Here is a 23,794-nt window from a genome sequence, read left to right on the forward strand (position 1 = left end):
TTGTGATAAATCTTGCTTATATCAGCTTTGATGGAGTGGACATGGCTGTTCCTCACTTTCCACATCCTGAACAGAGAAACCAGCTGCCTTTTCTTGAAGAGGTTAACCACCAAATGCAATTATCAAAGGACTACTTCAGGTGTTCTAGAGGCTCGGTGCTGCTTTGTGGCCCCCAGGCAATCACTTACATGAAAACATAGATCAGACAAATGACAGAAGGCACAGCATAGGCCTGATGAACAGGTATCAGCAGCAGGAAGAGGTAAAGGCAGAAGTCAGCATGGCCAAGGGGTACTGCTGGTACGAAAAGGAGTTTTGCAGAGATAACAGTACCACCACAACCCCATCACTCATCCCTGAGACCTTAGGAGACATATTCCCTAACTTCCTTGCCTACTTTTGTCAGTTTCAATTCATCTGGTCCTAAACATTTACTCTGTGGTCTAAAGGAAAGTTCATAAATGAGAACAAAATGACCTCATTTTGTTCAAATCACAACAGGTTCCTCCTCTGTGCCACTAAAACCTCTGTTTTGAACACAGAGCACTTTACTCCAAGGCATCAATGAGAGCACTGTGTGTGGAGTGACACAGGTAATTACACGGGCAGGAACACAGATGAAAATAACATCGTGATTTGGCCTTGAATGTGTTCTGCAAACACTTGCAGAAGAAAACCAGGGACCTTTCTCCTACCAATGAATGCGATGCCGAGCCTTGATTTAGGAGCACAAAGAGCCAGGTTCTGCCTTCATCACTTTCAAGTAAGCAAGGAGCAGTTACAATGAATGGAAGAAAGCTGCACTTCCAGACAGCTGATGAAAGTAATGAAAACAGACTCAAAAATACTTGGGATTTAAAGGTTTGCTCTCGTGAACAATACTTTTTTTCAAACCTGTCCTCTGGCTCAAGTCTTTAAATAATAGCAATAACTACTGTGTTAAATAGAAAACAATTACTTTGTTTTGGTTTAGATTAACCGACATTTTCATTCTCTCCACATCCCACTGTCTGGAACAAAAAGTCCAAATCCTTCTGAGTAGAAATTCAATGCTTGGCCCTCAGAGCAAATATGTTGTTAGTGATTCATATCTGCCCCACAAAAACAAAACAAAACAAACAAACAAATGGAATGGAGATTAATGACTCAGGAACCATTTCTTGGAGGTGGGCAGAAGCCCTTGTCTCTCTCCTTGGCTGCTCTGTCCATTAATAACTAGGAGCACTTGTTCCCTTCCCTCTGCCCATGAAGGGAGGGGAGCCCTTTTTATAAGGGCACGTAGCAATGTGATGAGGGGAAATGGCTTTAAACTGGAAGAGGGTAGATTTAGACTAGATATTAGGAAATTCTCTACTGTGAGGGTGGTGAGACACTGGAACAGGTTGCCCAGTGAGATTGTGGATGCTCCCTCCCTGGAAGCATTCAAGGCCAGGCTGGATGGGGCTGTGAGCAACCTGAACTTGAAGGAAGCTGACCCTGCCTATAGCAGGGGGTTGGCACTAGATGATCTTAAAGGTCCCTTCCAAACCAAATGATTCTATGAAGGGTCTCACCTGCTCCCTCCCAGCAAAATGCCTCAAGCATAGGCACGTCAGCAGAGCAGTCTGAGAGCACCTCACAGCTTTATAATTACGGCGCTGTTCTGAGATGTAGGAGATGGTCCTTCAGGAGAATGCGGGATCTGAATTCCAATCTCTCAAATGTCAGGTGAGTGCTCTTCCCACTCCCTTCTACAGAGCACAGTCCGCCTCTTCTCCTCATCCCTCATCTGGCAGACCTAGACCTGAAACCAAGAGCCCTCATCCTTTCCCCTCCACCCTAAGCTCAAGCTCAAGCGAAAGTAGAAAGTCATTTTTTTTGCCATTACTCCCACTCTTCTCTACAGTGTCAGAAAACAGAAACAAGTAAACAGAGGAATGCAAGCAAGAAATAAGACAACGGAAATGCCACATACACAAATTTACTGAGAGTGAATGGGTACAGGCGCTCCTTAAGGCATTTAATTAGCAAGCCAACGTCTAATACACATTTTAAACAGTGGGTCATCCATCAAAGCACACACCACACAGCAGGCTTTCAGAATAAAATGTTACTGTAGTAAGAAATTATCCTCACACAATTGTCTTGCGGTTTTGACTCCTGCTGGGATAATATCTAGATCAATAATGGAGGAATTTTCAAAAACTACATTAAAGCCATAAAAGGCTATTCATAACAGGAAAACTCCAGAAATGTATTAATAGAGCAAGCCATTTCCCTGGGACTCAGACACAAAGTGAATGTGTTAGGAAAGCAAATGTAGTATTCAGAGAGAGGAAGGGAAAAGGTGATTCACTGCAACCGTTCAGTGAAACAATCTGGCTTTTCCTTTAAATTTAAAGTAGTTTGGTAAGCGATAATCACTTACAAATACCAGTATTAGAGAATCGTTACAGGTAACAGCCTCGCAATCCAGAAGAGAAAAACTGTATGTCTCCAATTACATCAGTCTTAGCATTATATTCGCACAAAAAATGGTCAAAACAGAAGTTGTTCATGTAAGGGAAAAGGTCATAGCAGTAAAATGCCTGTAATTTACTTGAGAGAACTTTAAGGAAGAAAATGTCAACTGTCTTATGAATACCTGACATGAATAAACAGCACAGTATCAGGGATATATGCCGAGACAGACTTATCTAACTATTTCAGTTTTAATTAGCCAGGAGTCCCCACAGAGCAATAGAGGCCAATTCTAAAATTAAGGGCAGATCGCACTGTACACTTAAGGAGTGTGGGTTTTTCAGTCCTGTCCCACAACCTTTCCCTGCTGTGTCCCATGCCACAAGTCATAACAGAAACCAGGAGCACACCAGGGAATAGAAATCACCACAAAATTGGGAAGGCTGTGTTCAGGGCTGGAGAACTGGCTAGGAAGAAACCAGGAATGCAGCCAGATGAAAGCATGAGCCTCATCCATGAGACCAGGGAACAGAGCCCTAATAGGTACTGGGATATGGAAGCATCACTCTTACGATACATGGAAAGTTCAGCACATGCAATACTGAAATACTGTGAAGATTCAAATTAGCAGATAAATCATCAGTTGAACCTAAAATATCTTTCTTTTTCAACAATGCACCATCTCTCAGTTCTGTGAATTACAGTATGCTAAAGAAACATCCTGAGAGACCTCAATGGTTCCTAAAATGCACTGCCAGAGTTAGAAGATGAAGCCCAGCAGACCTTGCTAAATGAACACCAAATAATTTATTAACCAGAAGGAAACTCTGAGGTGAAAAGTTTAATGCGTGGCTGTTACTTGCATTGGCCAAGGCCACGTTTGCTCTGTGGACTGCAGCGAATCGCTGTGCTTTTACACACAAAAAAAAAGACTATTTTCTTTGTGATTTTCAAAAATGAAAGAAACTCGATCCCTGCTTCTAGACTGGGCATAAACACATGAGGGAACTCACTTGGAGTTGGAAGGGACCTTTAAAGGCCATCTAGTCCAACTCCCCTGCAGTGAGCACCTACAGCTCCATCAGGTGCTCAGAGCCCCATCCAGCCTGACCTCGGGTGTCTCCAGGGACGGGGCATCCACCATCTCTCTGGGCAACCTGTGCCAAGGCCTCTTTCTGAAAGACAGACACAGCAGCAGGATGTGAGTCAGTGGGATTGAAGCATTTGCCATCACACTGTACTCCTCTTGCCCGACCTTTGCTAGAGCCCCATGCTGAGCCACGTCTCGATACCTCAGCACCACACTCTCCCTTGCACCGAGCCACACCAGATACAGGGAGACCGAAAGATGCCCTTTCCTTATTTTGAGACTAGCCATCAACGTGCTAAAAAAACTTCCCAGAAGAGCCTCAAAGAAGCAGAACTATTATCTAATTACAATTAATCTAAACAAAAATGGCCTGTAAATTTTAGGGCTTAAAGAGAAAAAGGATCTTAAATTTCAAGTTACATTATGCAATCAGGCCAAGATTGTTTAATTTACCACATGCTGGGTAATAGCACAAGAAGACTCCATGATTCCAGAACTAAAGCAGGCTCTTTATTAATAGGGTGATTTGCAGAGAGGCTGTGGGCAGAGCTGGCATTCGAGCCATTCACCTTCCCAGAGCACCCTCCAAATCCTTCCTTCCTGCAGTGCACACTCCTCTTCCCAAGCTCTATCCAGGTTTCTACAAAGATTTTTAATGGTTGAAAAGCTCAGGCTAAACAGGTCCAAAGTGCAGACCATCATGATGTTCGTAACAGAAACAGAGAGTCAAGGGAAATTTTGTTTAAGAACATGATCTGAGAAGACTTTGCACGGCAAGGCTGAGTGAGCTTTTCAGGGCTCCCCAGGATGCTCAATTTCTCCTTCTGTCTAAGTCTGTGGTAGGCTTCTGATTCCGTAAAAACTGAAAATTATTAATTTGAAGAGACGTGACATACCCAAGAACATTAGTTTACAGGCATTTGTTCATAATGAAAAGTCTAATTTTGAATAGAATGTCCTTTGTGAAAGCAGGTCTCAACATGTGCCTTAATCTAATTTCTGAACTGCTACTTAAATAATATTAGTATTACCTCTGAAAAGTAAGAGCACCTCTGCACCACATTGTGCTAGGAGAAGAATTCAGTGGAGAGCCATATCTTGAAATGTTCAGAGGATTAAAACCAAGCAATCGTATTTCAAAAGTAAAGCATTCTATGGAACTAAAAACAGAGGGCACTTTCACAGCTCCTCCCTCTAATGAATTTATCCAGATTTTAGAATGTGTTCGGGCCAATTTTCTAAGTAGCTACATTTTTAAATGCATTCCATCTTTGTTTGTATAAAAAAGAGTCATTACATTAGTCCATAGAAGATCATAAAATTCTTCCCTTCTGTGCCATAAATTTTTAGTTTCTGTCATTGCCTGACATTTGGCGTATGTGCTGGCAAATGATATAGCATAATTCATTCACTGTTCACCTTGTGTTTGCAAAGCTGCTGTAAAAGGCTTTTGCTAAAAGGCTTGCTAAAGAATTGACTTGAACGGCACAGATTAAAACAGATTATTAGAACAAAGTCCTGCAGTCATTATCTTGGCAAAACTGGCAATAAAATCCAAGAAAATCCCTGTGGGTTATGAGCCAGAATTCAAAACCAACAGACTTTCATTGGAAAGATCTTCATAAACTTCAGCATGGCTTGGATCCAGACTCTACTCTCTTCAACTATTTTACCATCAAGCTGCAGGTAACCAATACGGAAACCAAGTTTAGTAAGAAAGAAAGCAAGATCACATTCAGATACCTCTGTATCGTGCTCCTAAAGGCTTGAGAGCAAGTGGTTGAATTTGGGACTACGCTCCATGCCCTCCTGTGTTGCTTTTTCAGATATTCCTGATCAAAAACTTTGTGAGCGTGACACACACATTTCAAACTGCTAGATCACCTCATCATTGCTGTCTGAAGACACTGTCAGTTCTTTGTCCACCCCATAACTGTTTACTGGGAGAGAATGACAACTTGGGATTGAGACAGTCTTGCTCTAAGCCAAGAAGCTGGATGACACAGTGCACTCCTAGATCTCAGACAGACCTTCTGGGGACAAAAAGAGGAGCAAGGGTTTGGAGAAGATGGAGGAATGAACTTGACATGGAACTGCTTCTTCAAACCTCAAGAAAACCTCTGGATGTCATACTGTATCCGCAACAGTTATGAACTGTTAGACCTTGATCAATTCTTCATGTCATTATTTTTTTAAATGCAAGTATTTAACAGAGCAGAACAGTAGGACACAATGTACGTGGAGAACCACTTATAAAACCATTAGCATACGCAATGACAAAGTAGTCAGCTAAGGGCTTGAAAACTTTCTTCCTCTTCCACTCTCTTTCAGCTCCTGCTAAGGTGGAGAGGGAACTTCTTTTGTGCAGAGAAAGCAACTCAGATGTGACCTGCTCTCTGGGTAAGGCCACGAGCACACAGATAGAGCACACGGCTAACAGGCACTGCTGACTCCATCTGCCAGCAGCGGAGGAACTCAGGAGACCAATGTAAATTGTAACCTTTAAAAGTGAAGATACGCAGTTGAGCACATCGCCATGAACGCCCTTCCCCTCCTACTACCAACACGTGCTTCGAATGCAAGATGACTGCACCCTCATTAGTGTCGAAATAGCTGCCAGATGGGGAAAGAGGGTTCGGAACACACTAAGTATACTTGGCCTTGCTTTGTCAGCGTGAGATGCAGAGGCATTTTGCTGATCCCCCTGCAATCAGCAGGGAGGGAGCCCGGCAGCAGGATGTTTTACCCCGTGGCAGGCAGTGGGGTGGGTAGTGGGGGCAGGGGGGATGGAGGGAGGTCAGTGCATGTGTGTCTGTGTACCTGTGTGTGAACAAGCCAGATGTCTAACGGTCAATTTGCTGCTGCTTTTCAGCATGAAGTGTACAATAATGGTTGCCAAGACTTGCCTTGATAATCGCCATGGCAAATCCAAGCAGTTGGACAAATGAGCATTGCAGGCAGAGTTCTCAGTGACAAGGGCTGGTTTGGGACAAAAAGCAACTTTTTCACCTCCTATCTCATGACAACCACGTGGCTTCCAGCAGGGAAGCAGGATCCTGCCATTACACAGTGATAGTTCTATTAAATTCTGAAGTGCAAACTTGGTGACAATTGCTGCCACCACTCCAGAAGCCCTCCTGTTGCTGCTCCGAGGTCAGCACACAGCTCCTTGGGCAGAAGAACCGAGCAAGGCAGTGCCAGAGCAAACTGTACCCAGCCAGGGCCCAGCAGAATCACAGAATCGTTCCGGTTGGAAAAGACCATTAAGATCACCAAGTCCAACCACCAGCCTAACCCCACCATGCCCACTGCCCATGTCCCTCAGTGCCACATCTCCACGGTTCTTGAACACCTCCAGGGACGGTGAATCCACCACTCCCTGGGCAGCCTGTGCCAGTGTATTACCACTAAAGCTGAACGTTCCTATTCTGATAAAAATGGAAAAGGTTTTAGGACATTAGTTTGTAAATGGTCAGTGACCAGCTATTGTAAAAATTGATTATTTTTTATATAAGCTATTAAAAATGAGTTTTTTCGAAATTACTTTAAATAAAAATTATTTCATGTTGTAGCAACCCTACGGCCTAAATCTATCCAAATAATCAGGATACATAAAACTACACATTCCGTTTCAGCCAATTGTGTAGTCAATTCACTACCTCTGCAAAATCAATTTAAATGCTCAGGAAAAGCTGGTAACCTCTACTTACACATGAATATCTTCTGAGCACTTAAGGCACAAAATAAAAATTTAAACAAAAGTCTGCTTTACACTCAGTTTGCCAAAAATCCTAGGTAAATCATCTTTAGTAAATATACCATGTCTTTCCCCATTTTCTAGAAAATGTGCAACATGAAGATCCTGGATTCATGGGCACTGTGGCAGGCTTATTTCAGAACTGGGATAAATTCGGACCAAAACTTAAAAGTTCGAGCTGTCCGCAAAAAATTCTACTAATTTTCTCTCTTCTGGGAAGCGCGAGGGCATTGGGAGCTTTTCTAGTTTTGGAGCCATGGAACAACTGTGGTACAGCAGCTGCTGAAACGTGACCACGGCAAACACACAGCAAGAATGAATCAGGAGCTCCTTGAAGAAAAAAAAAAAAGGTACAAATACTGCAGTTCCTAAAGAAATACTGTACTGCACTTGCATGCTCTGCAGCACAGGGATGGACATGCAGCCTGTACTCATCACGCATTAGGTTCCCTTTGAATTTCCAGATTGTTTGAAAATTCAGTGCTACTTCTTTGGATGCCTAACTGAGGAGTATTTCAGTCATCTAACATTGAGTGGTGCAAGAGAGAAGAGAGATACCAATGCTTTGCAACAACGCCAGGGGGATTCCTTTGTAAATCAGTAGCAAAACTCTAAAGTTAGCAATTCAACTGCAGCTTTAATTGGGCTGTGACTACCATTGCTTCATTGATTGCTTCCATGGAGCTCAGAAACATTATTATTTTTAAAAGAAAATTAATCTTTTGTTTTGTTTCAATGTATGGTAGATTGTGTTGAGCCAAACTATGTGCCAAGTTACCATCCACTGAATTCATCTCAGCAAGATGCTTGAGTAAAGGGAGGAATTTGGCCAGGTTTTATAGACTATTAGCCTCTTAACTTTGACTCCAACTTTACAAATCCCCAAAGAGTGATTGCATCACTTGTTACGACACTGGATGCTGTTTCTTACTTGCATTTGGAAGCATACAGGCTAATTAAACAGCCGGCACTGGGGACTCTGTAGCAAATGCTTGATACGTCTGCTCTTGAATCTGTGCCTGAGCAGAAGACAGCTTCATGTCAGCTTAATATCTCTATATTAATAAAACTAACTTCACCCAGGGGAGAGAAAAATGTTCACCATTCAAATATACAAGTGTCCTGATTAGGAAAGGACAAGGGGGAAACATTTTCTATATCACCATGGAAACTTAAATAAAGGACCCATAATTACAATCTGAATTCTGGAAAGATAATGAATACATCTTGAGATCTGCAGATGTTGTGTAGCACATACATATTTCTAGCAACGTCAACTCAATTACTTCTATGCAGCATCTGTTTTATAAATCAACTTCCCACCGCCCTTAAGGATGCTTGTGAGTTGGTTGTGGTTTTGTTTTTTTCCCCAAAGATGACAGTGGGGGAGGAAAGAGGGTGACCTCTTTTTCTGGCAAGGTATTTCAAACTGCCACTATTTATCCAGAAATTTCACACACCCAATCAGTTACAAAGTTAGCTTACAGGCATCCAGACGCACTAAGCTAAACTGCATGAAATAAATAATTCAAGAATTCTCTGCAGCATTACCAAGTATAAACAATAACTTACCATTTGCTCAAAGCTTATCCAAGAAAATAAGTTACCAAATAAAACACATAGTGTAGGTGTAAAATATAGATGTACCACATGCATCCTGTCTGCCTGAATGTTAAAAAATAAAAATAAAAAAAACACAGTGATTTTGGATGAGCAATGAAAACTTAACGAATTTCTGCTTTCCTATTCATTTAATGCTGCCCTTGTGCATCCATTTTTTTTCCTGCAGATTTTGATTCTGTTTTACTGAAGCCAATGAAAGCTTCAGTGGGAAAACCACCAAGCCCTGAAGGAAGAAGAAGCGCTGTACAAAAAAAATGTATTTGATCACATAACCAAGACGGTATCAGCATATCTATGCATACTGCATTCACTTGGAGGATCCCAGGAGATCTTTATGCAGTGTTCTTTGCTATTACAGAAGCAGTCACAGAGGCCTGGTCCTAAAACTTTCATGATCAGGATGACAGAGAAACAGCAATCTGCACTGGTTTCTAACTCAGCAAAACCTAGAGCTGCACACAGAGTAATGAAAAGGCCTTCATTTCTGGAAAACTGGAAAGGTCTGCTGCAAACAATGGGTTTTCTGAAGCTTCTCAGACCAGAGGAGGAACATTTTATAAAGGAACATATGGCAGTGCACATGGAGTTCCCGCTACCAATTTCTATGCAGCTACAGCTCTGATTTGCACAGCATTTTCAGTCTGGCGTCTTCTCACTCTTGGTATCAACCAGCTGAACCTGGGCTTCAAATGAAAGCACACAGCAATGCAACTGCCTGATTCATGGGTTTCACTAGGGACTAGGGCACCCTTGTCTTAATTTATGCTCAAAACTATTAGAAGATGCAGTCCAGTCACCAAAAAGCCTTCTTTTTATACAGCAGAAACATTGACCTCAACATTTCCACTCATTCTCACATGGTCCACACACACAGAGAACCACCATTTGGCAGCTTTCAGACTGGGAGAAATTTCCAACAGAAAGCAGAAAGCAAACAGAAAAGTCAAGGGGTAATCAGAAACAAGACCAATTGCAGTAATTGGTTCTGACCATCAAGCACTTCCATAGCCAAACAATACAGCAGTCAGAGCAATAAACTCCAATTCTACATGCTGCTGTTCAAAGAAATAGAGAACTGCCCACAGAAAACAGCGTGAAAATCAACATCTTTTCCTGTTGCTTTTTTCCTACTCCAAAATTTGGTTTTAAAAATAGGAACATGAGATTCAGCTTCAAGCTAACTCTCACTTTGTTGCCTAAGGTTCTTCCACAGCAAAAGGAAATGGCAGCCAAGAAGCAGAAGTAAAAAGTCATCCCTGATTTTCCCCAACACCTACTTTATGTTTCACATGTGGAGCACACATGAGTCAGGCTTCATTTGTGTCACTGGGATTTATTAGCACAGGCCCAGGACTTGCGGAGAAGTGGAAGACAGAAGACTGCATGCTGTAGGAGATGCTGCTAAGCCAGAAACCCCTGTGGTGTGGACACAGCTGCACCCATGAGTCAGTGTGCACCCCTCAGTCAGGCTGCTTGAAGATGACATGCGGCTGCAGAGGCAGGAAAGTCCCTTCTATCTGCAGATGCTTTGCTTGCATCAGGATGGAGTTGCTGGAGCAGATCCAGAGGAGGGCCACAAAGATGATCAGAGTGCTGGAGCATCTCCCCTACAAGGACAGGCTAAGACAGCTGGGGCTTTTCAGCCTGGAGAAGAGAAGGCTCCATGAAGACCTTACAGCAGCCTTCCAGTACCTGAAGGGGGCCTAAAGAAAAGCTGAGGAGAGACTTTTTATAAGGGCAGGTAGCGACTGGATAAAGGCAAATGGTTTTAAACTGAAAGAGGGTAGATTTAGACTAGACAATAGGAAGAAATTCTTTACTGTGAGGGTGGTGAGACACTGGAACAGGTTGCCCAATGAGGTTGTGGATGCCCCCTCCTGGAAGCATTCAAGGCCAGGCTGGATGGGGCTGTGAGCAACCTGGACTTGAAGGAAGTTGACCCTGCCTATAGCAGGGGGTTGGAACTAGATGATCTTAAAGGTCCCTTCCAACCCAAACCATTCTAGGATTCTATGATGCTGCAGGGCACAGGTGTAGCTGCCTGTGCTCCAAGGTCTTGAAGTGTAAATGCTCATGGACCAAGAAACTAAAAGTGCAGGATCCCCGTAACCAGTGTTTTAGGAAACACTGTCCTTTCCTTCTAACAAAAAAGTAACCTCCTCTCTTTATAAGTATTATTTTCATGACATCTTTCCTAGTAGTCTTCATACCCCCACAGGTTGAACTCCTTCAGCTTCCCCATCACCCACCTCTTTTATTTGGATTGGACACTAATTCTAATGCAAGAGCCACTTTGTTTCTGTACAATTGTCAGGACATTTGTTTGAAGTGGCCAAGGAGAGCCAGGACTGCTCAGTTTCACTGTGCCACGCTCAGAAGCAGCTAGATCCAATAGCACACGCGTGCTGATTACAAACCATTCGTAGCACTCAATGCGTAACCATCAGCTTCACACCCACAAGTCTTTGTTTGCTGATTAACAGGGTGGAAATCAACTCCTTCGCAAAGAGACTTGTTTGGGGTTGCTACCGATAACTACTGCATTGCAACAAGGCAGACATTTATTTTCCCACTGGTTTTTCTAACTGAAACTTTCTGTTTGCTACCACAGGGTTGATTTACCACAGCCCCCCTGTATCACTGCTGAAATAACTCCATTTTCCTGGGAAAATCACAGCCCTGGGTAGCAGCAGTGGGTGAGGATGGGGTGTAACAAGGTTCTTGTGCGTTTGCAGCCAACACTGTCACCCAAAGCAGATGGTCTTGTCCTCCTTCTTTATCCCCATTTCTCCTTGCTCCAGCTTTAGTGATCATGTGGAATCATAGAATGGCTTGGGTTGGAAGAGATCTTAAGGCTCATCAGGTTCCAACCTCCCTGCCGCAGGCAGGGTTGCCAGCCACTAGATCAAGCATTAGAATAGATTGCCCAGGGTCCCATCTAACCTGGCCTTGCACATATCCAGGGATGAGACATCCACAGTCTCTCTGCGCAACCTTGGAAGGCTCACCTGATTTAAAAGCAATAAGGAAGGGGCAGATAACCATTAAGTGAAGCAAAGTGCTAATTCAAGGCACCACACAGCACCATGCCCGTGAAGCCAGGCACGGGAAGGAGCACAACTTGTGACGAAGGAAAGACAGCACATCTCAGCCACAGTTTTATATCTGACAACTACAAAACAGCAAGCTACTGACAACTGCAAAATCACTCTCGGGCCCAACAGCTTTACAGCTACAGAGTATTATTTACGGTAAGAGGTCTAGACCCCAAAATCGACCCTGTGACACAGAGCTTCAGCAAACCTCAGTGCTCTCATTAATCCAAACTCAGGGGTTTCTCTCCAGCACCATAACTCTCAAACTATTTGCTGGAGAACACTCCCACATGGATTAAGCTGCTATGCATACACTGTATGGGCTTCACTCTCCCTGAGCCTGAGGAACGCACTGTCTCTGAGCACGCGGTTTGTGTGGGCATTCACTCACACCCAGTGCAGTGCTTCCAGGGATGCTTCATCCTGCACCAACGCCAAGTTCCAGATAGGGAACGCTTGCCTGAGTGTCAGGGAACTTTTTGGTGGAGTGTGGAAGCCATGAGAGCATCACTGATTTTTAAAGTTACTTCAAAGGATTTTCTACAGGCTTTGCTATGGGCTGGCTGGAGATTCAACTTAAGTCTTCCATGGTTGCTCCACAAATTGGTGTTGATGAAACCTCCCTAAATGAGAGGCAGTTGCACGAGAACCATGCAAACAGCATCTGCAGAGGTACAGCTCAACCACATCTTCCTCATTCCTCATTACCCAGAAGATCCCCATTGGTGCAATACCACTCTTTGCCATCTATAAAACTGCACTTTTTTCCTCCATGACTGCAATCTCCCCCCGTTACTTTCACTTCAGTCTTTTCCCTTGGTTACCATGGTTGTGTTTCAGGAGATCACTACGCCACTCAAGATGATGCTTGCTACCAACAGGTCGTTACAAGAGCCAGAAATTAACTGGGAAAAAGATATTCATATCTGCACCCCTATCTCTGCCAAAAGACGAGGACCACTATCAACTCACCTTTTGGAAGGGTGAACCCATCTCATATAACTTCACATGAGTGCAATGCAAAGAGGCTAGGAAGAAACAGAGAAGGATTACCTGTGCTTTCAGCAGTCCTAACAGTCATTCACTTCTGCAATCATTTGCCTGCAGTCATGGGTTTACATGAGCAGCCTTGTACAAAGCAGTCCAAACTAGCAACAACTGCAAACGTAAAAAGACAAGAAGTGCTACTGTTTGCATCAGCGCACAGAAATACTATGCTCGAGCTCTGCACAGACTGCTGCTAGTATGCCTCCACGTAACCCCCAGCACATCGCAGTGAGATCATTCACACCTGCCTCGCCCGTAGTAGGAGATGGAAGGTGAGGAGGCAGGGTTTCTAGGAGAGGCAGCACTTCCCAGATGCTGCCAAGATTCTGTTTATTGGCAAATGAAGCCTCCTGAGCCCTAAACAACCTTCCCAGAGGAAGACAGAGTTGCAACTGCCATATGGGGAGTGGGAAGAGGATGCCACTTAGCAAAAGTGGATCAGAAAATACATGCACAAACACACACGCTCACACACAATTTGTTCTGCAACTGTGCTGAATGGCGACATCTATTTCTTCCTTTTTAAATAAATCTTTCTCCATACAGCTTATGCAACCTTCTAGATGGCAAGCATAGATGACAAATAGTCCTAAAGAGAGTATCATCTCTCATGCCCCTTAGGAAACTAGGCAGGAGGAAGCCTTGCCTGCTAGACAAGGAACTCAGTGAAAATCCAAGCCACCAAAATGTGGACCTTTAAAAGACACAACAGCAAATTAGTATTTTAAATACAGAAAAGAAGATGGTGCCAGCTTCAGAAGAAGTACTTTCTGAGCAATTCTGAGTTTTACAGAGAGAAAGCATTCGATGCAAACTCATGTCTGCACTTCACTTCAGAAAGCTGTAGACTCTTATCACATCCTTCAGATCCCAGATCCCCAGTCACATTATGCTTTCTCCCACTTGAGCAGTCAGCAGTACTTTTTGTGAAGTGCTTTTGCCCACTATCTGTCTTTGCTTTCCTTCACTCAGTGCTAGTGGTGCTGTCAATTCAGCGTAGCCTCTTTACATGTCCTACTCTGAGTGCAGGCACTGATTTTATAGGGCTACATTCTGGCTGGAGCAGTGGCTGGCTCCGTAGCCAGACAGGTGATAAAATACATCAGCACTTAGGATCTTCAAATGGAAACAGGCCATCTATCTATTTTAGCTTCAGGTTCACACAGAAGTTTGGTTTATCACACAAGCAACATATTTTTCTTATGGGTCTATTTTGCTACATGGGACTACAGGACCTAATGAAAACGCACTGCTTGCCTAGGAATTCTTGGCTGTATGAAGGGTCGTTTACTGAGGTCAGGAGCGTTCACGTACAGCAGAAAGAATAATTTCTTCCACTACAGCAATTACTGGCAAAAATCAATGACCCCTGTTAAGCTTGAGGCCAAGGTAAGTAAATGCAATAGTGCTCTCTAGTTTTAAAATTCCCAGAGCCTCAGAGGTATGCCTCCTGTTACATGTATTGAGGAGAGATATCTAGCCATCTAGACAAGATTCCTATTAGGACATCAAACCTCCTAGCATTCTAAGGTCAAAAAATTTACTTTAGCTAGCTTTGAGATTGCCTAATTGATGGAAAAATCCTCCACAGATTTCATGCAATTCAAGTGCAGCGCTCACCTATATATTACGCTAGTGTTATGAACATAGTGTCAGACAGCTCGGGAGACTCTTCAATCACAGAACTCACTGTGCAAAAAATAGCTCTGTTTGATTCAGAAGGCTCAGCTCTGCTGGCATGTCTCTCCCCATGCCTCTTCCAAGCAGTGGTTGCTGAAACCTCTGCCTTAGTGGTCACTCTGACTTTTTGTTTGCAAAAGACATGGGCCCTGAGGAAGAAGCAGATTAAGATCACTGTATTTATGGCATGCTTATTGCTACTCCTCACCTTCTTCGTTATTACTGGTTTTCTATAATAGAGCTGGGCTGGGAAACGGACCTGCTCTACCCCTCCGTTAGTAGTGCACTACTTTCAGAAGTGTGTTATTGCTCTGCCGTTTTTTTCCTACTCTTAAGCCAAATGTGCAATAATAGATTTGGCAGCCGCACTCTCAGCAGCCACCCCCAGTCAGCTGATAGCAGCATCTCGGCCACAGGAGGATGCAAAAGCTGTTCCCTCCCCATTCTGAGATGGATGACACCAAGGTTAGACAGCAAGGGAGGGTCTCAAGGAAGCTGCAAGAGCAAGTTCATCGGTATTTGCAACAAACTGTAAACCTGTAATTTACAATTACATGATTTGCAAATGGTAGCAGGGATCTGCATGCATGGAAGGGGCTGCATTCCCATCACTAACCTCTTAAACCAAGTGGCCTGGGCTATTGAGCAACTTCCTCATTCATTTTTAAATTGTGGCTCAAAAGCATTTGAAGTGCAAAACTTTTCCCTGCATTTGTTTTTCGACTTGGCACAACATTACTAGCATTGCTGAAGTACAGACTGGGACTCAGCAGCAGGCAAACGTGCACCCTGCTGACTAGCATGCCTCAGTGTCTCAGTATCGTGTTCAAGAAACGTTTAGATGTTGTACTGAGGGACGTGGTTCAGTGGGAAATATTGGTGATAGGTGGACGGTTGGACTGGATGATCTTAGAGGTCTTTTTCAACCTTGTTTACTCTATGGTGAGTCTATGATCTAACAGACATTTGACTTACGAACCCAAGAACCTCACTGCTCAAATACTATATTAGATCCCTAAGCCTAAAAATGGTTTTCAATAATGTGTTTGCTGCTTTGAGGCCTCAGAAAAGCTACTCAGAGAGCTAGGACACATTTTTTAGGAGGCAAAAATGCAATCAAAAACATATCTGATAAAAAGAAGACAGGGTAATGATGGTTTTTAACTGCAATTTTATTTCATCTCAGAAGCACGCTGTAAGTTTAAGAGTGGGGAACAGCCAGATTTTGTTTTGAATTTTTTTTTTAAGAGAAGAAAATTATTCTCCTCTGGGGTGTGGTTTTCTCTTCTCTTAAACCTAATAAACTATATATTGGAATGACCTTGTAACGGGTTTCTGTGGCTCTTTAATCACCAGTGGCTGCTAAATGAAGCATATCTATTTTCTCTGTTACATTACTATTGGCAACCAGGTCGTCAGTAAGTGCCCAGAAATATTTCCATGGCAACAAAAAGCATTCAGCATTGCAACTGTTTTGTGCCAATTTAGCTTTAAAATATTCTATTGTGGAGAGAAATATGGTACATTAAGTGAAATAAAGTCAAGATGCAATGTTCTGAAAGAATATAAGGATAAACAGGAAACATGTATTTTGTAGAAATGAAGAAAATATGCCAAATGCAAGGGGAAAATGTTCAAAGCTAATATTGATGCTACTGAATGCCTTTGCTGAATGTCAGCAAGTCCATATGCTCACTTTCATTGTCACTTAGGGTTAGGTAACAAAGCTAACAGAAATAAGGATACCTCAAAACACCTTTTCTTGATCATTTTAATCCACGACTGAAATTTTAAGTTCTCAGGGTATTACAGCCTCTCTGCATGTCTAGGTTACCATCACAAGAGTTCACACTCTTGACGTTAGAGAATGAATCTAAAGGAAAAAAAAGGAAATGTAAAGAAATACATGAAATACAAAGAGCATGTGTGTGCTCTGGAAGACATTTTCAAATCACAGTTCAGGATCTTCTCTCCTATTATACTACTTGGATAGTTTTGAGAAAAAAAGGCACCAGGTCCCAGCCCTCAAGCAGCCAACTTCATGACTATCAAGTCTTGAGGGCACCGGATGGCCCTTTGTACAGTGCAGGGCAGAGATAAAAAGATAAAATACCACTTTTGAGCATTTAGAGTGACACTCCCTGTGGTGTAAAAAGCTATGCAGTGCCTTCTGAAACACTTTGTGTGGAAGCAGAGAGCTCTAGGCTGCAGCAACGTAGGTGCTGGCAAGCTCTGTAAAGACAGCCTCCTAGTCCACAACAGCTCCAGACAGCCTACTAAGAAGGAAAGATAATAGGTAATAAACAAGAGCAAGACGAGCTTGGTCAGAATCTGCTCTAAGCTGGGAAAAGTCTCACAGCAGTTCTCTTCAGCTGCAGTGACAGGTTACTCTCGCGCCTCTGAATGTCACTCTAACTACACGTGAGCTCATCTCATCCATCCGCATGCTATTAAGAATCCTCCTCTTCAGATGTCCCTGCAGATAAGACGGCAGCTGAGAAACTGCTTTGACAGTGACAGCAGCCCATTCTTGGCCCTTAGCTCTCTGAGAGCTCGCCATTTTTTCTCCCATCCGCTGTGAATATAGGTATGGGTCCAGAGATAGGACAAAGAGCGGGAGGCACCACCGGAACACGTCGGGCACGTGCTGCTTCACAGCATGCTCTGAATAGCTCTGAATCGCTCTGGCAGACCCTGTTGGGGTACTTCTCTATCAGGTCCTGCAGGAATCAGGGCTGCACCCTACCCAACGCTTGTGCCCTGCTCCAGTTTATCTGTGCTCTAGACACTAGATCCAAGCACACACTGAACCCATTCCTGTGGCTTTGACTTGGTATCTGTGAACAAACCTCCCAGGGAAGGATACTGCACAGACAGCATATAGGGAAGGCCTGGAGTACCAGAGGGTAGGCAGCTTCGGAGTGCTTTACCAAATCAATTGTGTTTATGAGGAACGTGACACAAGTAGCCCCAGCTTGGGAGACAGAGCAGCTAAAAAGCAAAAGCTTTTTAATCACTGAATCACATACCGATTGGAAGGGACCTCTGGATCCATCTGGTCCAAACCCCGCTCAAGCAGGAACACACAGGACAGGTTGCTCAGGCCCACGTCCAGGTGGCTTTTGAAGATCTCCAAGAAGGAGACTCCACAACTTCTCTGGGCAATCTGTGCCAGCGCTCCATCACCCACACGGCACAGAAGTGCTTCCTGATGTTAAGGAGGAACCTCCTGTGCTACAGTTTGCACCCAGTGCCTCTCGTCCTAGCACTGGGCACCACTAACAAGAGACTGGCTTCATGCTCTTGGCACCTTCGCTTCTGGTATTTACAGACATCGATGAAATCCTCTCGAGCCTCCTCTTCTTCAGGCTGAACAGTCTCAGACCTCAGCCTCTCCTTCTAGGAAAGCTACTCCAGTCCCTTCATGATCTTATTATACTCTGGCCTACAGAACAGTGTGAGGAACAGTAATAAAGGAAGGAGCTAATTTTAACATCCAAAGAACGCAGTCGAAGTTTATACCTTTAGTCTGATATTCCCATTAAAACCAAAACCAGAAAGCCTAAACTTGGACAGTCTACATGGAAAAGGCTGGATAGATAACACTTCCATAGAAGTCAAAAGCTTCTTGGTGAAAGAGCTCTTGATGAAAAGCTCTTGGCCATTTCAAAACAAACAGTTTAAATAGCTTCAACTTCCTACTTCAAAAAAAAAAAGGAATTTAGACATTTGAAGTCAAGTTCTGAAGACACTGAGTGTCAAGTTCTTCTGCAGGTTCAGATGCCAAATCCTCCCCTCTTCTTCCCTTACCTCCTTTCTTAAGAAGCTGTTAAAAATGGCTTTAACCCAGAAAGACCCCAAGATAGTGCCAGCAGGACTACAACCTTCCTACATTTGGTTGGAACGCACATCTCCATTAGTTTTCTGTGGACCAGGGAACCTCTAGCCACATACACAGTGGTATCTAGTGACTACAAGTCCAGTGGCTGAGATTCAGTCCTGAACACGAGTACCTGAGAAGATGTTCAGGTCAGAAGTCACAGTTACGTCTATTTAAAATTGAAAATACCAAATTCATTTCTCCATCCCATAATCTCCTGCCTACTGTCCTTTTCATTTTAACTCAAAAAGTCTGTGGGGGTGGTGGGAGAGAGGGAAAGTGATTTGGGAGCCTTTCATACATAAGATCATGGGATATGACTGGCTTTTTAGTAGAGCATTTTACAGCACATGGCACAGTACCATCTTGAGATTCCTGGCACAAAGAAACAAGGTTTGAGATTACATATATATCTTTAATAGCAGTGATGAAAAGGCAGATGGTTCTCAAAGCAAAGGCTTACAGCTAAACACTCCCTTCAAAAGATCCTGTTATCTGAAACAAAACACGGTGGAGGTAGAAAAATGCTCTGTGCTACTGCAACAGGCCCTGATTGGTATCTAATATTCTGAAATTTTTCACTAATTTCTATTAGATCAGTTTCATGAATAAGAAAAGAACCGGAAAGAGAAGAAGAAAAGGTTGGATTTTTCTCTGGGATTTTTGATGAGGTTTTATTTTGCCTGTGAGAAACAAAGACAACACTGAACAAAATGAGCGGATAAGCAACTACATCAAATCAATAGCAGAGATGAGAAGTCTAGGCATTTGCTAGTTGCTTACCTGCAAAACTTGCCTTGCCTTTATTAATTTCTAAAGAGTCATCCATGCTGAAGCTGTTTTCACGGCCTCTCATCCTCACTGAGGGCTCACTTTCATCTTCAGAGATGATGGCAGGAAGTGGCTGGAGACCTTCTTTCATCCAGTGTGATCCATTGGCAGCCAAAGGCCTGGTGCTTTCAACACTCTGCCCAGGTAACCTGGTGGTATTTTTAACCCATTTTTGCCTCTGCAGACTCCCGTAAGAGCCACAAGGGAGGTCCTGTGAAGCAAGACCACGACCTGCAACGTGGCCATCTTCTCTAGGGCATACGTATTCCTCATCCCACAGGTCTATGTGTCTTTCATCTTCTGATTCCACAGAATAATCCTCATAAGCTCCTCCATTGTCCTCCAAGCCCTGGTTTCTGTCTTCTTCTGACTCACGACCCACTCCACTCAAATTCAGCAGTGAAGCAGATATTGAGTCTCCTGCTTGTTGGATAGCTTCATATATTTGAGACAACCAAAGAGAGCAGCTGAAGAAAACTTTGAGCAGCCTCAGAAGCCATGCTTCATACTGTAACAGTATCTGGAGATCAGCTGTTCAGTTTCACCAGCATGTCACTTATAATTCAGAAAGCCATAAAAAAAGCATCATAAGAGATTACTGTAAACTGATTGTCCATCAACATCAATACATCATCCACCCCAAGATGTCTAGATCAGAGAGGAGAAAGGCATAAAGGACTTCTATTCATTGAGAATACTGCTGGAAATCCAGAAACGATGGACAAATTGCACATATTCCTGCAGAGTTCTGGAAAGTTTCCATTCAGTTAATAAATATTCCAGAAGTATATAAACATAGAACACGGGAGAAAAGTACCCTTTCTGAAGCAGAAAAAGTCTTCTTATAGTTCTCAAAAGACCTGGAAAAGAACAAAGTACAGAACAAACTTCAGACAAAAAATCTAAGTCTCCCAGCCCTGACACCCACCATAACCTTAGCAAGTCCAGGGAAAATAAAGCATGGAAAATCTGAGGACAATTACGCTTTCACTGATTAAAATGATTATTAAAATAAAAGGTCAAAAGCTTCCAGAAAAAGTCAATTTCAGAAAACCTCCTCACAGCTTGCATACTGTTTTAGTAATGTCGAATCCCATTCTTTTTTTTTTTTTTTAAATACAAGAATCAATATCAATCAATATCAAATTCCCAGAAACTCAAACAAGATGTTCCAAAGCATTTCCACTGAAAAAGTCTTTAATAAGCTACCCGCTTCAGCCACTTCTTCACTACAAAGGTAGACACATCTCCAGGCCTTCATGGAATTTCTTCAGGGCAATCACGGTGTGAGAATTATACAAGTCAGTATATTTTACCTGCCGATTAAGCACTGTCATATCTAGCACAACCGCAGAGCTGCAGAAATGTAAAGGTTAACCTTCTGGACTGAGATGCACTCAGAGCCAGAAGTTTTCTGAAACCGGAGGTAGAGGCAGGCTTTGCCGATTGTGTGTTCTTAAAACTCTTCTGAACACTCAAGAACACCGGCCTTTCTGGCTGTCATTACTTGCAGAAAGCTAAGGTGCCATTTTGCCCAGCGAACATTTTCCCACATTATCACAAGACAGACGCTCCTTCCGGATCTCAGAGAAGGAAAAACCTAGACAAGATTCAAGATGGATAGATACACTTGATTATTTACTGCACTGCAGATAGGCTGAAACACACTCGGTCCAGGAGACCCCTCTGTTGAGTCAAGAGGTTCTGAGTGGACTACGACTGGAATTTAAGATGGACCTTAGTAGGCTTAGTACAGCTACATCCAAGCCAAATAAGGAGAAGAAAATTATATTCCCACAAATTTATGAAATTGAACTATATGCAATCAGAAATACAGGCCCACAGCAAGTGTTATTTCACCTACAGGGGGCTCTTAAAGGACTAAATTAGCTGATGTAAACTAATATCTCTGCAACCAAACCTTTTCACCATTCCCACGGAGGTCCTATGCAGGATGGTTAAGGGTTACTTGGGAAAAACCTCACTTCGATAAGACAAAGGAGAAGAGATGTGACCGATATGTCTGGGACAGGACTGGGAGTCTTAACTAGCACGGATGCCAAAACACTCACAAATAAATCAGGCACAGCAACAAGTGATTTACACACATTACAACATTCATTGCGGTCTTCTCTATCAGCAGTCGCATCTAAGCAATGTTTCTTCTCTGATATTCCACCTCAATGGCGAAAAATAAATAAAAGGGACCACCAACTGATTGCCGATGCACTTCCTGTAGCCCAAGATGATGTTCCCATAGCTCTTAGATGTGTTTAGGCTCAACTGTGGATGCAATCTATTGTAGCAGGAAGGTGACGGGGACACCTGACCCACTGGAATTCAAAAGATAATTGAAAGGGAATTCCAACCCTGGTGGCATTTAGTCAGTTACACTTCTAAGCCCATTAACAATAAGGCTACAGCTTTTGCTTTAACGATACAACAATGTTACAGTACATACCATATACCCAGTCACAGTGCTAGAAATCGATCACAACAGGACTACGCTCTGCCCATCAGAACACAGAGGGTGGGCTTATCAAAACGGAAACAAATGGCAAACTCTAGATATTACCGGGTGAGTTGAATGGGAATAACAAGCATTTATTTGTCAGAGTACCACCATCAAAGCCCAAGACGTTTGTTTTGGCACTGAACAAAATGTTCATCTTGATGAAATTCTGAAGCTGTACATGTATGTCTTGGAAGAGGATAAGCCTGTATGAGAACTCTTTGTGATTATGTGCTTGGGTCATCTCTATGTAATAATCAACCGCTCAAATACTTGTGTGTGTAACTTTACTATAATTATAGGATGTGACTCGTTGAGCTCTCGTTAAGTCTTATGAATTCTAACGGTCTAACTCTACATGGAGTCAAGACCTATTGCCTACCGCCATCAGAAAGAACCTTACATTGGTGGTGAAACTACTACAGCATGATGACCTGCGTCAACTGCTAGAATGCGTCCAAAACAGCAAAGTTACAACTCTAATCACCACTCATCACAAGGCAGAAGATAGATGCAGTATCTCGGAAAGAGCGAAGAAGGATGGAGAACACCACTGGTAGGAAACTCTTTCTGGATGGCAATCAAAAGCAACAGGAACTTTAATTTCATGCTTCTTCATAGTCTCATGATTGTACTAACTCTAACTTTAATAAGCCTATTGCTTATAGTTAGGTTGTATGTAAAGGTTTGGCACGTGATCAACCAAACAACTTAACTCCAGCCACATGAAACATACAAACTAATACACAGCACACAGCAATACTTCACTGTCTACTTGCCATGAATCTGTGAGCTCATAAACTATCGATCTACTGTTATGGCGCAGAGACAATAGGAGATGACCATACCACTACTCTGTGAGAATAAGATGAATTGACCAGAGTCATGAGGTGGAAAGTGATGGTGCGCTCATCATAGGTTCAGATTGCGCATTAGGAAGAACTTATTTACCATGAGGGTGGTCAAACACTGGAACAGATTATCTACAGAGGCCAGACCCTATGCAACTGAAGAGACTGCTACACACTTGGGCATCCTAATCTTCACCGCCAGACCTGCTGCTTCCAGCTTGGCTCCATCCAGCAACCCTTTAGTGGAGTGCACTTCAGACCATCAGAGGTTGAGGGAGCTGCCAACAAAAAGCAGCTTGATATAAGCTGTACTGGCCTTGGGACCTGCTCCCTGTGCGGTCTTCAGTACTAAAAAGTGTCCTGCATGCCTTTTATCAATTCTAACTTTTCTTGTTTAAAAATACCATGTTAAAAAAAAAATCACGTCAGCTACCATTATCCTTTCCTTTTGAAATTTTACTTCTGTTCCTCGTTATTTGCCGGGTGTAATTTCAGAGATTAATTTTGTTTCCTTTGAAGGTACGCTCATTCACTGTCTCATTTTCCACTATATCATCTTTGGGAATCAATAGTTCACCATTTCTTTCTGTTCCAAATGAGTTTCTATAGATTACATTTTTGGAACTTAACTTCAGATGACACACGAGGAGCAGAGCATCCATGGGTCAGGACACCCAATTTTCTTTTTGAGATTGGGCCAAGGGAGTTCCCGCCTGCTTTGTAAAAGGTTTCCCCGAGAGCTCAGTCCGGCCACGTGCCTCTGAACAGGGGCGACGCCAGGGCCACGGCGTCTCAGCCCTGACAGCTGAGAGGGGCTGTGCTAGGGTGGGGCCGAAGGGTGGGGCTGGGGCGCCTGTGACATCACAGTGGACGCGTCACAATGCAGGGCTGGTACTGGGGCCATCAGCAGGCAGCGCTGCTCCACTTTGGCCCGGGCCATTGGTGAGTGCAGCAGCAGGGGCAAGGCTGGGCTGGGCCAGGCGCAAACA

At 43.3% G+C, this 23,794-nt stretch overlaps 1 protein-coding gene across 1 annotated transcript in view; it reads right to left on the minus strand.

Annotated features, from left to right (window-relative positions):
• LOC110391079 (synaptotagmin-16-like) overlaps window positions 1-20,334 on the minus strand; it is a 45,479-nt gene extending 25,145 nt beyond the window's left edge. The window contains 2 exon segments of the mRNA XM_021382804.1: window positions 19,395-19,900; window positions 19,902-20,334. Coding sequence (XP_021238479.1) covers window positions 19,395-19,900; window positions 19,902-19,942 — 547 coding nt within the window. The 5' untranslated portion in view covers window positions 19,943-20,334.
• Window positions 20,335-23,794: the final 3,460 nt, after the last annotated feature.

This window comes from Numida meleagris, unplaced genomic scaffold, assembly GCF_002078875.1.
Source record: "Numida meleagris isolate 19003 breed g44 Domestic line unplaced genomic scaffold, NumMel1.0 unplaced_Scaffold293, whole genome shotgun sequence".
Classification (NCBI taxonomy): domain Eukaryota; kingdom Metazoa; phylum Chordata; class Aves; order Galliformes; family Numididae; genus Numida; species Numida meleagris.